This window comes from Schistocerca gregaria, chromosome 2, assembly GCF_023897955.1.
Source record: "Schistocerca gregaria isolate iqSchGreg1 chromosome 2, iqSchGreg1.2, whole genome shotgun sequence".
In the NCBI taxonomy this organism is placed as follows: domain Eukaryota; kingdom Metazoa; phylum Arthropoda; class Insecta; order Orthoptera; family Acrididae; genus Schistocerca; species Schistocerca gregaria.
In genome coordinates this window covers 759,365,734-759,382,484 of record NC_064921.1, presented here as the reverse complement: position 1 = coordinate 759,382,484, position 16,751 = coordinate 759,365,734, and the positions used below count along the sequence as shown (strand labels likewise).

The window sequence follows — 16,751 nt, the reverse complement described above, 5'->3', positions numbered from 1 at the left end:
TAGTAATTTGTATCTGCCACCATCACAGACAAATAAATGCAGTCATTAATATAAATCTCTCTCTCTCATTGTGAATGTGTCTTTGTGAAGTGAGGTATCAATATTCAGCTAAGTTGAGTTTAAATGTCCTATCAGTTGTATACAGAAGACATACTCCAGAAGGATAGTCATAAATTACAGTTTAATACGGCTCACCACTAGAATTTGTTCATTTATCTGAGGAGAGGTTGATCTACATACAGTTTATGCTTTGGGTCAAGTCATACAGGCTATCTCAACCACTATCTCAGATTTGGATGAAACTTAGAATATTTGGTCAGCTTGTAGAAATAAGAAATCATACAAAATTTTAGCATTTTATCTCTGTGTATTTCCATTTTATGGTACTTCAGTGTTAGAAAGTTTGGTTCTTATTTAACAATGTAATAACACAAAAGGACACTTGCTAACATTTAAAAAAATAAATTACCTTTTTAGGCAGGAAAAAATAATATGCAATGTATTTGGAAGCAGAATAAATGAATTATATTTGTTTGTTCTAGAGAGAGAGAGAGAGAGAGAGAGAGAGAGAGAGAGAGAGCATGAGCATGAGCATGAGCATGAGCATGAGCATGAGCATGTACTGTCTCAATTACTAGCCACACCAGACAGACATTTAACACACCAGACAGACATTTAATACATCGCACATTATGATATTTCATTAGCACTAAACTCTTTATCATAACAAGACAAAGTGATGCTGGTATAGTACTGATTGATGAACAATGATTTATGAACTTTTGTTAAATAATCAATTATTCATCTTAATACATTTACCTTTTTTTGATGATCATCAGCCAAGGGAAAGAATGGGGACAAAATGGACATAGAAGTGGCTGTATATCATTTTGTAATTTCTTGTAATGCTGCGAAAAAATTAGAAGGCCTACGGAGAGTTTAAATTTTGCACATGTAATGCCTCTGGAAACATTACAAATCATGTGAATTTCGCACAGTATATTGAAAGTGATAGTTCCTCAAATAAAATATGTTTTCTGTTCTTTTGTATTTTTTTGTTTTGTAACAGATAGTAGTTTGTAAAAGATGTCTTGCTCACAAAAGACAAAAGTCCCGAGTTTGAGTCTCAGTCCAGCACAGGTTTAACCTGGCAGAAGTTTCAAATCAGCACACATTCCATCGCAGAGTGAAAATTTCATTCTGTAAACACCCCCCAGACTCTGCAATATCCTTTCTTCAAGGAGTCCAAGTCCTGCATGTTTCACAGGGGAAGATCTGTGAAGTTTGGATAGTAGGAGATGAACTGGTGGAAGTAAAGCTGTGAGGACAGGTCTTGAGTCATGCTTAAGTAGCTTAGTCGGTAGAGCAGTTGCCAGTGAAAAGCAAAAGTCCCGAGTTTGAGTCTCGGTCCAGCGCACAGTTTTAATCTGCCAGGAAGTTTCAAATCAGTGCACACCCTGCTGCAGAGTGAAACTTTCATTGTGGAATAGTTTTTAATTAAGGCTCCCCAGACAATATAGTTTTGTCCCAACTGAAATTTTGAGTGATTCAACTTATAAATGGTACAGGCTCTACAAACAATATTTTTAAAAAGTTCAAGCTATTCCAGTTTCTTTAAAACACACTGTATACAGTAGGCACTATTTGTAACCATAACATTTTTTTCTGAATAGAGCATATACACTCCACTAAAATTGGTAAGTTCTTACAGCTGATGTTTTAGGATGTCCAACAACTGCAAGCCATTGAGTTTGGGAACCGGAAAAATATCCTCTCATTTGGGCCAATAGCTGTTGTCCTGAAGGCTTCATAAATTGTATGGCAACAACACATTTAGTTGACTGATTCTCCCAAAACACAAGAAATTGAAATACTTACAAGCTACATACCTTGGTGGGGTATGGTTTAGCCGGTTTTAACATAAGGATCGATTTGCACAAGATATAAACAAATAACTGGCAATGGCCTCTGAGAAGAGTGTCCTCAAGTATGTTCATGTGTATCATATCGAACTGAAGGCGCTCTTTGATGACTAGATCCTGTAGAGCTACCAAATTGCATCTATCTTTATTGCTACGTTCCACCTGCTGTTTCTAATAGTACCAGACATTTTCTAAGACATGAAGATCAGGTGATTTATAAGGCCAGTTGAGGTGCAATAGGGTTTGTGAGTGTTTGTGAAATTAGGAGTGTATATCTGAAGGTTTGTGTACAAAGCGGTTGTCATCTTGGAATATATAAAGTGCCCACAGTATACTCAGTGTGAAGCTATAGGAGAAAGAGCAACACCTGGCCACTGAGGATGTTGAAATAAACATCCTGGTTGGTGTTCATGGTAAATTGAACACGAGCCCATTCGTGGTACAAAAAACACCGTCAAAATATCACAGAACAACATCCGGCCTGAAGTTCACCATCCATTTGCTGTGAACTAGACACCTCGTTGACCTGTCTGTGCACTCTATCACTTGCATCTTTACAAATCAAAAACATGGCTCATCAAGCAACAAATACATGCCTCAGGTTAGGGAAAGTCAAGTTTCTGTGTTGTTTGGCTCATTGAAGATATGTAACTTAATGCTGCACTGTGAACAGTGGCATTTTGTGAGGCAATATATATATATATATATATATATATATATATATATATATATATATATATATATATATATATATATATATATATATAAAAATCCGGATTTCCATTGCATGCAATTACCTTCACAATGTTTGCTTGGAAACTGGTTGAGATGGACCTGCATTCACTGACAGCACCAAGTCCTATTGGGTTTGAAACTGACTATTACTGACAAGGAGTGACACTTGTCTCTGGTCCATGTTGGTTAGGGTACTTTTACAACCACTGTTCTTGCACCGTTTGCTGTCCTTTGCAGGTATGTTTGATATGCTGTGTTTGTTGCAACACAAGAAAATCAGGCAAGCTCATTCACAGTTTGGTTCCTAGGATCTTGGTAAAAGGGGGGGGGGGGGGGTCTGTGGGATGGGAGGCACAAGACCGTTTCATGGATAGGTCTACAAAACAGTCATATGAAGGTAACGCAGGATGGAAAAACAACTACACAACTTTTCATGTAGAGGTAATGTCTTGGCTGTATATATAACACACCATGTATTTATTATTTACACATGTCAGATCGTGGAATGTATGCATAAATTTATAACTAATAACATACCTTACAAAACTGAGTATACACAAAAAGTAAAGACATGGATGGTGCAGCTGTGAAACGGAATCACAATGGCAAATGTTTTTACTCATTCAGTATCTCTTTCTGTAACAGAGTATGAGAAAGCCTAAGATGAACTTGCATATATCTCTCTCAAATATCTTCATTCACAAGCAATATATCACAAATTACGTACAGAAATACAATACTAACAACAGTTGGATACAACATTAATATGACTCCCATTGTTAACGTGAACTCACATCACGAGCCTTAATGTAACATAACACTGCTTATAGCATCATACTGAGTTGCTGTAGTTCATTTACATGGCTTGCTGCTAAAAAGTTACAGTAAGAAGAAACAAAATTTTAAAAAAAATTAAGTTTCACAAAACCACAATAGAAATTAAGCAAACGGAATTATTAAGTATCACAATGCAGACAGGAGATATGTGATCCTCACTTATAATAAAGACAATTATAACTTGTGTAAGTAGATAGGAAATAGATACTTGCTCACAACCTAAAGAGGGAAAAGAATCTCATAAGCCCTCATTTTGGCAGTTATTAAAACAAACATTTTTCAATAATGTATTTCTCTCTCTGATTAGTAGCTACAGTTTATTTAACTTTACACTGTGACTTCCATTCTGTCTATTATTCAGAGCAATGGAAGGACTAAAAATAAAAAATCTTTGCTAAAGTGGCAGTGAGTATTCATACGTGTTTGTCTGGATTTCATCATGTAAGATATTGCATTTTAGTCATCACAAACTCATGGCTTTAGTCAGAAATAAATGGAATAGTAAGAGGAATAACTGACAGAAATTTGTAAATAAATGGAATGCACTGTTTGCACATGGGTTAAATGTGCAGAATTACAACTGATATAAGTGTCAATGGAGAATTACGAATATTAAACTTTGAAATGTGCCAGTACAGAAAGTGCAGTCCACGTATAATGAAACATATGTGATAAGTAATATGAATTCCACAAGAATTAGTGATCTGTATGACCACACTACTGAATACATCTCCAATATAAACCATTTTACACTGTCGCTAAGACCTACGGTATACATGTACATATAACAGCTGACTCTGATGAGTGTGTTCACTAACTGAATAACAGCTATTTGTCTCAGCTGTTATCAAAATCACACTTAAAGGTATGACCAGTTGTTGAGTAGTCACATGAGATTTGATTGTGTTTGTTCAAAAGTGAAAAGTTTTCCCCCTGTTGTATAAGTGGCCTGTCAGCTGCTCATTGAGTAAGATTTACTTGTGTGAATCATGTTTGACTTTAAGCAAGATTCAAAATTCAAATAAATGTGTAACATTTTGCTCAATTCAGTTTATAAACTGCTTCTGCATTAGATACAATAAGCAGCTGGAGTCAGAATTTGAATAGGATGACATCATGAAAATTAAATGTCTTTCAAATGAATGATTAAAATATTCTACCTTGCCCCTCGTTCTCACTCATATGCAGTCTAACCACATGGCTCCTGCTACTTCCACACTCCATTCCAAGGTTGTTTGCTTCCTTCACTATGATTCATGATCTGTATCTCTATCACCCTAGGTTAAAATCCAAGAGGTGCCTTGGAAACAAATATTCAATAACGTAATTAAGTTTGCAAAACTTGACATTCATAATATAAAATATGGTGGCACGTATATCATGCTTCTGAGAACAGAAATATCCAATTTACGAAGGATAACTTTTTCTTGAAAGGGATTAAACACACATTAATAAAGCCCATTGTTCATAGTAGATTTGTCTGTGTCAAAACCTGGATGAACAAAATTTGCAGGATTCACAATTCACAACTTCATTGTTTTCAGAGCAGTCTGTTGGTTGGTATGTGAACTGAGTGAGTATCTTAGCTCTTTAATGTCACTAATTGTACCAAGCAGGCAAAATACACAATTCTGAGATACTGCGATTGTAGTCTTGTTGCCTTTGGGCTACAGATATGGCAGATTTGTTGTGCTTAGAGCTTTCGCAGTGGTGTTGCCTCCTCCTCAGCGTCCCCTTCCTCAGCAAGGTCCTTGCCATTAGCGGTTGCAGTACTGCCTGGTGGGTTGTTCCAGTGCTGGAGCTCTCCAGATCCTAGCACCAGATAGGCCAGTGCTCCTGCTGTGTATGTTCCCACTAGGATCCCAAACACCTTCTGCCACTGGCCGAACGTTTGCTGTCAACATGCAAAGCAATACTATTAGGGTCCCAAATGATTGTATGTAGGAACAGTGATTTACCTGTGGTGCAAGTCACATTTGCAAAGAATGTTATGTAGAAGTTACAATTTTAGTGCATTACTCATGAGACAAAAAAGTTATCAGTTACTGAGGGAACATATAACCTTACCTTTTAGAGTGTATAAGATTTAGTAGATTATACAGTTCTTTTGTCTTAAAATGAGATCATTTAAGACGACTTGTATGAACAGTGTGACTAATGTTTAGGGATGTATCTAAGCATTTTTAGAACAACAAATACATGCAAATTGACTAGTTCCCTGAAGTTGTGAAAACAGACCTTTGAGGAAATCATATGTTGTAGCAATGCATCACTGCTAATTTCATGACATTTCTTTATTCAGACTGCAGCCTGTAAGCTGTATATTGTATCAGGTACTCTAAACAATGAGTTAGTTATAGTCTTACAATAGACTTATAACTGCCTGTTTGGTACTGTACAGAGGTGACAAGTGTCTGATTGTGCCTTATAGTCATCGACTGCAGTCATAGTGACTAAGTGTTGGCATCACGACTGGTGCAAATATATTACTTGTTTTGTTCTGCTACCGGTCACATTGTTTATTTATTTTTTAATTTGATGAATTGCTACACATTTGAAACATGTTTTGCTCATTACACAAACCATGATACCTTAGCTGTTAAAGCAGAGAAGGGTTCCCTAATAATTATCGCACACAAAGAAGATAAATATTTACAAAACACTTTTTTTTCAAATAATCATGTACATGGAATCCTTCTTGACCATACAATAAAATTTCAAGTTAAAAGAAGAAAATTTCTCAATGAAAGTGACTTTTGTTTCACAAAGAATGAAGCCCAGATTGTAATGAATCTCAAATCTCTTAGACTCAGAGTAGAGCTAGAAATTCAAAATAACAGCACATCTTATCAGGCCAGCTGTCAAAACAGTTAATGAGAAAAATTAATGACATGTTAACTGGAAAATACACATTTGAAAAATCATTTTCCATAAAGAATCACTATGAACCCATGAAGAGTATAAATGGTGTTATATGTGTCACCTCACATCAAATCTCTCTTCCTTGATATTGAAAAGTTATGCAACAGCATACCTCTAGTGTAAAATAATTTAATGAAAAAAAGTAATGAGCAGGCCAGAAATAATTGAATTTGAAGATATGCTTAATTTGGTACTCTCACATAATTATTTCTCTTTTATCTATAACATTTACAAACAAGACCCAGGACTTGTTAAGGGAAGCCCACTGAAAGACTTCACACTGAAAGATATATCATGTACTAATAAAATAAAAAACTGAAACTGAAAGAGGCCTAAGTAGCAGGCCAGAAAATAAAATGCCCATGTACAAATCTGGACTCACTTGGCACCACCTGTAGCCGTCGTATCAGATTTTATATAGTCCAGACTAGCAGAAATTTTGACACTTGGTTTTAAGAGCACATGGACTGTTACGGGTTGGAGAAATACAACAAACCAGCAGTAGCAACACACATTACGGTAACAATTATTCACTGAAAACTGGACAAAATGTGAAAATTCTGCTCAAAATGGAAAAAAGAGATACCTGAGAGGAAATGGATATAATCATCTACAATACACTAAATGAAAATACTATTCGACAAGGGCATGCTGCAAAGTATTACATCTGAATTTTTTTATGTGAAAACTCTTTTTAAATAAAACAGATGTTATCAACATTCTACACCAAACAATGGAAACTGAAAGTTGGAATATAAAAAATGTTGGGAAAAGCTTTCTGCTCACCATAAAGATAATGTGTTAAGTAGCAATCTATCCCCTTCCTGATATTGTTAATGTTCTACATCTGTATGTATATCTGCAGCCCTCTGCCACTAGAGGGATCAGAACTGTAGTGTGTAACATGGTTGTGTATAATGTAACTGTAAGATGGTTCAAAAAGAATGCCAGATTTGGTATATCAAAGTAAGAAGTTCATTTTTATAAAAAAAAACTCAAACAAAGTACATAAACATGTTCATCTAATCTTCACATTTCATGTACGAAAAATGTTTGCTCTGGCCATGAAATTCACTATGACTTCACAACAAATTTCCACATCCATTTCACTGACAACTCAAATTTCCTCCTTCAAGTCATGGATGTTTCGGGTTTATTGGCATACACCACTGACATAAGATAACAAAACAATGGAAGTAACAAGGTGTTAAATCACATCACCTCGGTGGCCGTTAATGAACAGCATTGCACAAACTGAGGTGATCTGGGAACCACTCGTGGAGCAACTGAATTTTTTTGCGGGAAGTATGGCAAGTGGCACCATGCTACTGAAACCACAACTCTTCGATGTCCATTCCATCCAAATGAGGCCACAAAAACTTCTTCATCATTATACAATATCATTCTCCATTGATTGTCACAGCTCGCCCTGCCTCACCTTCAAAGAAATAAGAGCTAACGACAACGCCCGACCAAAAGCTGCATCAAACTGTCACTTCTTGTGGATGAATTGCTCTTTCTTGGATTGTACAAGGATCTTCTGAACCCAGGTATAGAAGTTCTGCTTATTCACAAAGCCATTTAAATGGAAGTGTGTTTCATCAATGAAGATGATTTTGTTTGTGAAGCTGTCATCGTCCTGTCATCCCCTCAGAACCAAGTCAAGAAACTGTTGTCTATCCTGGTGATCCATCACTTTCAGCTGCTGTTTCAGCTGAACTTTATAGGGGTGGTAGTGGAGATCATACTGGAGAATTCTCCATACTGAAGAACAGACCAGTTGTTGGGAACAGTGACAAACTGATTTCATTAGGCTAATAGCCACACTGTCACGAACCACTGCAATATTACGGACACTTTGGTCAGAATGACAACACCAAGAGAACTTTTAAGGATCACCGTGGAACCTGTCTCAAAGAACTTTTCCATCTGTCTGCAAACTGTTGATTCATTCAGTGTCTCATGGTGCCCTAGAATCATGTGAAGTCGCTTGGTAGTTGCTGTATAACTTTCTCCATTCCAATAAAATGTTTTCGCGATTAGCACTCATTGCGCACAAGAGGACTGCTCAATGATTAGACAGCAAACGCATAAAATTCAGACTGAGTTAACAATTGGAATATTTCTGGAAACAGAAATGAATCAAAACAATGTCATCAATCAACAAAGAAAAATTTACCAGATTTTCACAACTAGTGCTCTTTTTGAACGATCCTTTATGTTGGTGTGCGAGAAACAGTATGCTGTAGTCGAGTTTCAAATTTTAAGGGTTCACCCACACATGGACCACCTTCGCTTTCAGCATTGCACTGCCAGACCACATGTGAGTGCTACAACATCTGCAACAATCCAATACCTTTGGTTCACTGTCATTGATCAGCCTCAATACAGTCCAGACCTGACCCCATTCAATTTTCATCAGTTTCCAAAATGTAAAGAACACCTTTGAAGACCTTCCCTTTGACAGTGAAGAAGCGGTGCAAGCAGAAGTGGTGATGTGGCACCATCAGAAAAGTCAGACATTCTACAGTGACAGTACCAACAAACTGGTTGCTGTTGGGAGAAATTTGAACATCACCAGGGTGACTATGATGACAATTTGATATGCAGATTTGGAGGATAAAGATTTATAACGTTGATAACATTTGTTTTACTTAAAAAGCTTTAAAAGCTTTCAAATAAAAAAATTGGAGGCCTTGCTATTCAGCACACCTTCTAAATGAAATAAATGAATTTAAAAACTCAAAATTCTTCATTAGTCTTAAGCCCCATTTATTACAAAAGGTGTAAGTCACTTCAGAGGCAAATAAATGACTACCTACCTATTAATACCACAAACATCAACACTGGCAGAAGAGATAACTGATATACTGACACAAATCGCATGTCCAGCATAGTGGAGTGTACAAAACATCTGACGATGAGCAAAACATGCATAGCAATGTATTAATTTAAGAAATATAAATAATATGGCTGCTAACAGAACAAATTCAAACTTTTTGTGAAAATTATTATAGGTTGTACACAGTTTTTATACATGCTCTTTGTTGTTTTTGAGATAAGATTATTTTTATCAGGATGTTAATTAATGTTCCATACATTATTTGGATGATGTCCCCTGAAATGATCTGGAGTGACTCAGTCTACAAGCCATGTATATATAAGCAAACATTTTGTCTACTGTGTAAAACTTGCTACCAGTGTTTAATAAAATGTTGTCCACAGAACAGGACCATTGTTTTTGGTTCATTTGTGTCCACAGTTCTGCAGTATTTTAGAGAGGAAAAAGTCTTTTGGGAATTTAAGGAGTGTTCCAGAAAAAATGATTTCAGGTTGCATTTGAAATTTGCTTCACTTCTTTTCAGACATTTCATGTTTTTGGGCAAATGATAAAAGTTGTTGTCTCCAGCTATTGAGTTATTTCTGAGCCACTGACAACTTAAATGATGAGCAGATGTGGTTCTGTTGTCGCTGACGACAATACTACTGTTCTCAAATTGTGATGGATTATTTATGACAAATTTCATTACTGTGTTGGAACACACCTTCACCAGAACACCGTTCAGCACTAGAAAACATTGTATAGCAAGTGTTGAACTAGTTGCGTCTATGACAAGAGAAGACCAAGACACCCCCCCAAGCTACGTGCTGATAACACCCCCCTGCATTGGGACACAGTTCGCATTGCACTTCAATATGTCACACTGTGACTTCCGTAGTGATAGTCATTGCCTTGCACTGTAGGTGGCTATGAGGGATCGTTAGTCACTGTATATAGTTGTGATATGGGCACAGACAAGATTGAAGCATCAGTACAAGTTATTTGATTCCTGTTAACTGCAGAACTTCATATTGGACATAATTGGAGTTAAGTACTCAACAGGTTCCTGTAATAAAGGAACCTACGCATTTTGTGTTGTAGAGAGAGGAAACTGGCCACCCACCTATCATACCACCCTTTCCTCATCCAGCCAGGAACCACAAAACATTATTGGAGGGGACAACCATGACAGAATGTCTAAGCCCTTCAGAAGGCAAAGTAACTGTGTGTGGATAACACAAAATGCATCCTTTGTAATTTTATTCATATGGATGTAAATATATCCATAAGGGTAAAAATACCCACTTTGAAATCCTGCATTGTATGATCAGTAAATACTAATCTCACTGCTCTCATTTCTGTGATCTATACTTTCTTCCTAAGAGATGAGTTAGCCCATAAAATTATATCATGGGACATTAATGAATAGACATGAAGGAAATATTCTAATATGTTGATTTATTTTTTATTTTTTCCCCCAAAACTAACAACTGTGAGTGGAACAATAGTGTTTTCCTCCAGTTCATATTTTCATTAATATATGCTATAAAATTGTGACTGTTATACCCTATTCACTCCTGTGAATGGTCTGCATTAATTTTTGTGTTATTCTGTTTGTTTCTACATAGCTGAATGAACTATACTTTACTGAAATTAAGGAAAGGTCAATTTTCAGGGTATGGAAGTGTTTGTTAATAATTTAAAAAGTATTATTAACACTAATCTTCTTCTATTTCTGTCTCTCTAAACAGACAAACTTTAACATTTGTGTCATCTGCAGACAGGACCAACTATGCCTGATGTATGTTGAGTGGAAGATAATTTATGTATATTAGGAATATTAGTGGATCCAGTGCCCTATAGGGACTCCATTCATAACCTCTCTCCAGTCACCATAAGGTTCTCCTTTTATTCCTCATTTATATTATTTATTAGAGTTTAATACATTATTTTTGCTGTACAACATTATTCACACTAATTGTTGGTAAAATCATTTATTCTACAAAACATAAACTTTCCTGAAAGAGTGTTGTTGTCTACATAAAATTTAACAGGAAAAGGGAATGAGATAAGATGAGATGGAAGCCACTAGCTCCTGTTCAATTTGATACTCACATTGCCTTGTGTCAGAGATCCCACCATGGCTGATGACAAGAAACCCGTGAAAGAAGACAGGGTCTGGGCCATACCGAAGATGGTTCCTGGAACAGAGGTAGCATGTAATGGAATATGATTTTGTGTTAGTCCAATAGCATACAGACTTCCTGTAAACAAGTGAGCTAATTTTATTATTTGTGATTTTATTTATTGTGTAATTTTCTTGTTTTGTAGCTGAATTTCTGTCACAATGCTAGTTGCCATTCTAATCTGAATTTGAGCACTATTCATTTTCTCTTAAAAAATTTAATAAAGTAACTCTTTTTTGTAAATAAATATAGTTTTTGTTTAAGGCTCTGTGGAAGTGTTTTCTTCAGACTACCCAGTAGACAAATCTCATTTCATCTTATTTTAATTGTCTCTGCCAGGAACTTGAGTGTGAACTGCAGAATAGTCATGCAGATGTAGAAGTAGTTAACAGATCACCAGTTAAGTGTAGCACCCTCTCTAGGAAGCTTTTGAAGGAATGCACAGTAGTGGTAACACAATGTTTGAACTCTGCACTTGCAATTAACACTGCATACAGACACTAAAGGAGCTATACTCATCTAGGCTGCACATATGAAACAGACTGAAGAGAAATAATTGTGATTCCCAATTTGCTTCTTTGGTAACAAATATTATCTTTGGTCTCAACTCTAAGAAGATATGACAGATTCACTGACACTTGAATGGATATGTATTCTTTTTCCCCCTCAACTTCGTCCTCCTCCTTGTCCTCCTCCTCCCCTTCCTCCATTTTCTCCTTTAAGCCACTTGATGATAAGCAATTTATCCACTTGATAGTACTTACAAGTTTTGAATAAATAGTGACTGACAAAATGTGTTCAGTGTATATCCACGACCTACAATGGATAAATGTAATCTTGCTGAAGAGGTATAACTCTAGATTTGCTTTTGAATCCACATCCTATGAATTTTTTTCTTTCATTAATCACAGATATGCTTCTGCTTTGTGCAATAATCCCTCATTTTTCTCCAGGCTTTTGTTCTTTGGGAAGCAGCACTCTGCTTTATATAACATTTCATATGGCTCTCGATCTCCTCTTTTTCTCTGAGATTTCTTGCAATCATTCCTCATTTTTTCACACATATGCTTGCCTTATTAGTTATGTTTATTACGAGTGATAAATATGCAGCACATGTCAAGCGACTAACTGACCTTATTATCTTATGCAGATAGGCAGTTACACAAACACATGCACTGGATTTTTGTCTTTTTATGTGGGACGTATTAGTCCACAATGAACAAATAACCCCACCAGTTTCCTTGGTTCTAACGAAAATGTCAAAACTGGTAATCCTCTCTCACATATTACCAATTGGGAAACACTTTGCCTCATTCCCAGCTCACAAGGATTTAGCTGAAAAGAACCGAGCTCTACAATGCTCTTAAACAGCTTGTCCTCTCCTTTGAGGCAGATAATGAAACGTGTCAAAAACAGTACTTGCTTTGTTTCAGGTGTATTAAGTTTGGTTACTTCAGAGTTATGTTTACTTGTCCCCCCCCCCCCCCCCCCATCCCCCAGATGCATCCTTTGTAATGCCAAGGGTGCATTACTCCAGTAGTATCTCGTCCAGAAATTGCTCTAAGCTAAGCGTGTTGTGCCATAACAGTAATTGCCTCTGGGTAGGTCTGTAAACTCACATGTTTATAATTACAGAGCTATGCTGGAATGAATTGTGTGTCAGATGTAGACAGCCACTGAAGTTCTTGTTCATAATTTCCTTTTCTTTGTAAACAAAGTTAGCTGATATGTTGTTTCACTCGCAGCAATTTAATCAGCTGATATTTAATTTCTCTCACAGGAATTTAAGCTGTGCTCTTAGGTTCCTGCCTAACCACAACCTCAGAAATCGTCACATATCCAGAAAATATAGCCAGGTATTTGTGATAACAAAAATTACAAGACTGAGCAATTACTCTTGTCTACCACATACTGCCATCTGATTAGCTAATACCAATGATCACCAACTGCCAACAGCAGCACACAGTGGAGACCTACTGACACTGTAAGTGCACTGTAGCTGTCTCCTCTTGTCTGCATAACTACTGCAACCTTCATTCACTTGAACCTGCTTACTGCAATTTCTACCCCTTCCACTACTTTCCCTCCATTTATTAAATGATGTCCCAGGACATGAACCATCCACCAGTCTCTTCTTTTATTCAAGTTGTGCCATTATTTTCTCTTTCCTCCTATGTTTGATTGGAACTTTATTAATTATCTAATCTACCCATCTAATCTTAGCAGTCTTATTTTAACTGTCATCCATGTTTCAATTCTGTGTAAGGGTATGCTCCAGCAAAAAACCTCCAGGAAAGACTTCCCAACTAACTTAACTGCAATATTTATTTCTAATTCTAATACCTGTAGCAAAAATCAAAAAATGAAAAATTCAGGCTGGAATGTGTCAGTATTATGAAATGGAAAGTTGCTACTCACCATATAGCAGAGATGCTGAGCTGCAGATAGACACAACAAAAACACTGTCACAAATAAAGCTTTCGGCCATTAAGGGCTTTGTCAACAATAGATGGTACACACACACACACACACACACACACACACACACACACACACACATATATATATATATATATATATATATATATATATATATATATATATATTATCCAAATTAAACCCTGCCTTCAACAGTTCTGTCCTCCATCACAGTGGGACCCACCTCCTCTTCATCAAAATCACCCTCTCCAGAATTTCTCACTTCCAGCCTTGCCTCTCAATCTTTCTTGAAAAACCTTAATCCTACTCCCAACATCACCACAGCCAAAGCCCAGGCTATCCGTGATCTGAAAGCTGACCGATCCATCATCATTCTTCCGGCTGACAAGGGTTCCACGACCGTGGTACTTGATCGTCGGGAGTATGTGGCTGAGGGACTGCGTCAGCTTTCAGACAACTCTACATACAAAGTTTGCCAAGGTAATCCCATTCCTGATGTCCAGGCGGAGCTTCAAGGAATCCTCAGAACTTTAGGCCCCCTACAAAACCTTTCACCTGACTCCATCAAACTCCTGACCCCACCGACACCTCGCACTCCTACCTTCTACCTACTTCCTAAAATTCACAAACCCAAACATCCTGGCCGCCCCATTGTAGCTGGTTACCAAGCCCCCACAGAACATGTCTCTGCCTACGTAGATCAACACCTTCAACTCATTACATGCAGTCTCGCATCCTTCATCAAAGACACCAACCACTTTCTCGAATGCCTGGAATCCGTACCCAGTCTGTTACCCCCGGAAACCATCCTTGTAACCATTGATGCCATTTCCCTATACACGAATATCCTGCACGTCCAGGGCCTCGCTGCAATGGAGCACTTCCTTTCACGCTGATCACCTGCCACCCTACCTAAAACCTCTTTCCTCGTCACCTTAGCCAGCTTCATCCTGACCCACAACTTCTTCACTTTTGAAGGCCAGACATACCAACAATTAAAGGGAACAGCCATGGGTACCAGGATGGCCCCCTCGTATGCCAACCTATTTATGGGTCGCTTAGAGGAAGCCTTCTTGGTTACCCAAGCCTGCCAACCCAAAGTTTGGTACAGATTTATTGATGACATCTTCATGATCTGGACTCACAGTGAAGAACAACTCCAGAATTTCCTCTCCAACCTCAACTCCTTTGGTTCCATCAGATTCACCTGGTCCTACTCCAAATCCCATGCCACTTTCCTAGACGTTGACCTCCATCTGTCCAATGGCCAGCTTCACACATCCGTCCACATCAAACCCACCAACAAGCAACAGTACCTCCATTATGACAGCTGCCACCCATTCCATATCAAACGGTCCCTTCCCTAGAGCCTAGGCCTTCGTGGCAAACGAATCTGCTCCAGTCCTGAATCCCTCGACCATTACACCAACAACCTGAAAACAGCTTTCACATCCCGCAACTACCCTCCCAACCTGGTACAGAAGCAGATAACCAGAGCCACTTCCTCATCCCCTCAAACCCAGAACCTCTCACAGAAGAGCCCCAAAAGTGCCCCATTTGTGACAGAATGCTTCCCGGGACTGGATCAGACCTTGAATGTGGCTCTCCAGCAGGGATACGACTTCCTAAAATCCTGCCCCAAAATGAGATCCATCCTTCATGAAATCCTCCCCACTCCACCAAGAGTGTCTTTCCGCCGTCCACCTAACCTTCGTAACCTCTTGGTTCATCTCTATGAAATCCCCAAACCACCTTCCCTACCCTCTGGCTCCTACCCTTGCAACCCACCCCGGTGTAAAACCTGTCCTATGCACCCTCCCACCACCACCTACTCCAGTCCTGTAACCCGGAAGGTGTACACGGTCGAAGGGAGAGCCACGTGTGAAAGCACTCACGTGATTTACCAACTGACCTGCCTGCACTGTGACGCTTTCTATGTGGGAATGACCATCAACAAACTGTCCATTCGCATGAATGGACACAGGCAGACAGTGTTTGTTGGTAATAAGGATCACCCTGTGGCTAAACATGCCTTGATGCACGGCCAGCACATCTTGGCACAGTGTTACACCGTCCGATTTATCTGGATACTTCCCACCAACACCAACCTATCCGAACTCCGGAGATGGGAACTCGCCCTTCATTATATCCTCTCTTCTCGATATCCGCCAGGCCTCAACCTCCGCTAATTTCAAGTTGCCGCCGCTCATACCTCACCTGTCTTTCAACAACTTGTTTGCCTCTGTACTTCCGCCTCGACTGACATCTCTGCCCTTACTCTTTGCCTTTAAATATTTCTGCTTGTGTCTGTGTATGTGCGGATGGATATGTGTGTGTGTGTGTGTGCGGCGCTTTCCCGCTTGGTAAGTCTTGGAATCTTTGTTTTTAAAAAACAAAGATTCCAAGAAGACTTACCAAGCGGGAAAGCGCTGGTAGACATGCACAATAAATAAAACACACAAACAGAATTTCTAGCTTTCGCAACCGACGGTTGCTTCTTCAGGAAAGAGGGAAGGAGAGGGAAAGACGAAAGGATGTGGGTTTTAAGGGAGAGGGTAAGGAGTCATTCCAATCCCGGGAGCGGAAAGACTTACCTTAGGGGGAAAAAAGGATAGGTATATACTCGCACGCACACACACACACACACACACACACACACACACACATATCCATTTGGATGGATGGATATGTGTGTGTGTGTGTGTGTGTGTGTGTGTGTGTGTGTGTGTGTGTGTGTGTGTGTGTACGCGCGCGAGTATATACCTATCCTTTTTTTCCCCTAAGGTAAGTCTTTCCGCTCCCGGGATTGGAATGACTCCTTACCCTATCCCTTAAAACACACATTCTTTCATTTTTCCTTTTCCTTCCCTCTTTCCTGACGAAGCAGCC

General features: G+C 38.5%; 1 protein-coding gene across 1 annotated transcript in view; it reads right to left on the bottom strand.

Annotated features, from left to right (window-relative positions):
- Positions 1–3,115: 3,115 nt before the first annotated feature.
- Positions 3,116–16,751, bottom strand: part of LOC126334968 (sialin) — a 375,208-nt gene continuing 361,572 nt past the window's right edge. Inside the window, exons 11-12 of the mRNA XM_049997753.1 lie at positions 11,353–11,438; positions 3,116–5,388 (exon numbers count right to left, since the gene is read on the bottom strand). Of these exons, the coding sequence (XP_049853710.1) occupies positions 5,188–5,388; positions 11,353–11,438 (287 nt within the window). The 3' untranslated portion in view covers positions 3,116–5,187. The remainder of the gene's footprint in view (positions 5,389–11,352; positions 11,439–16,751) is intronic.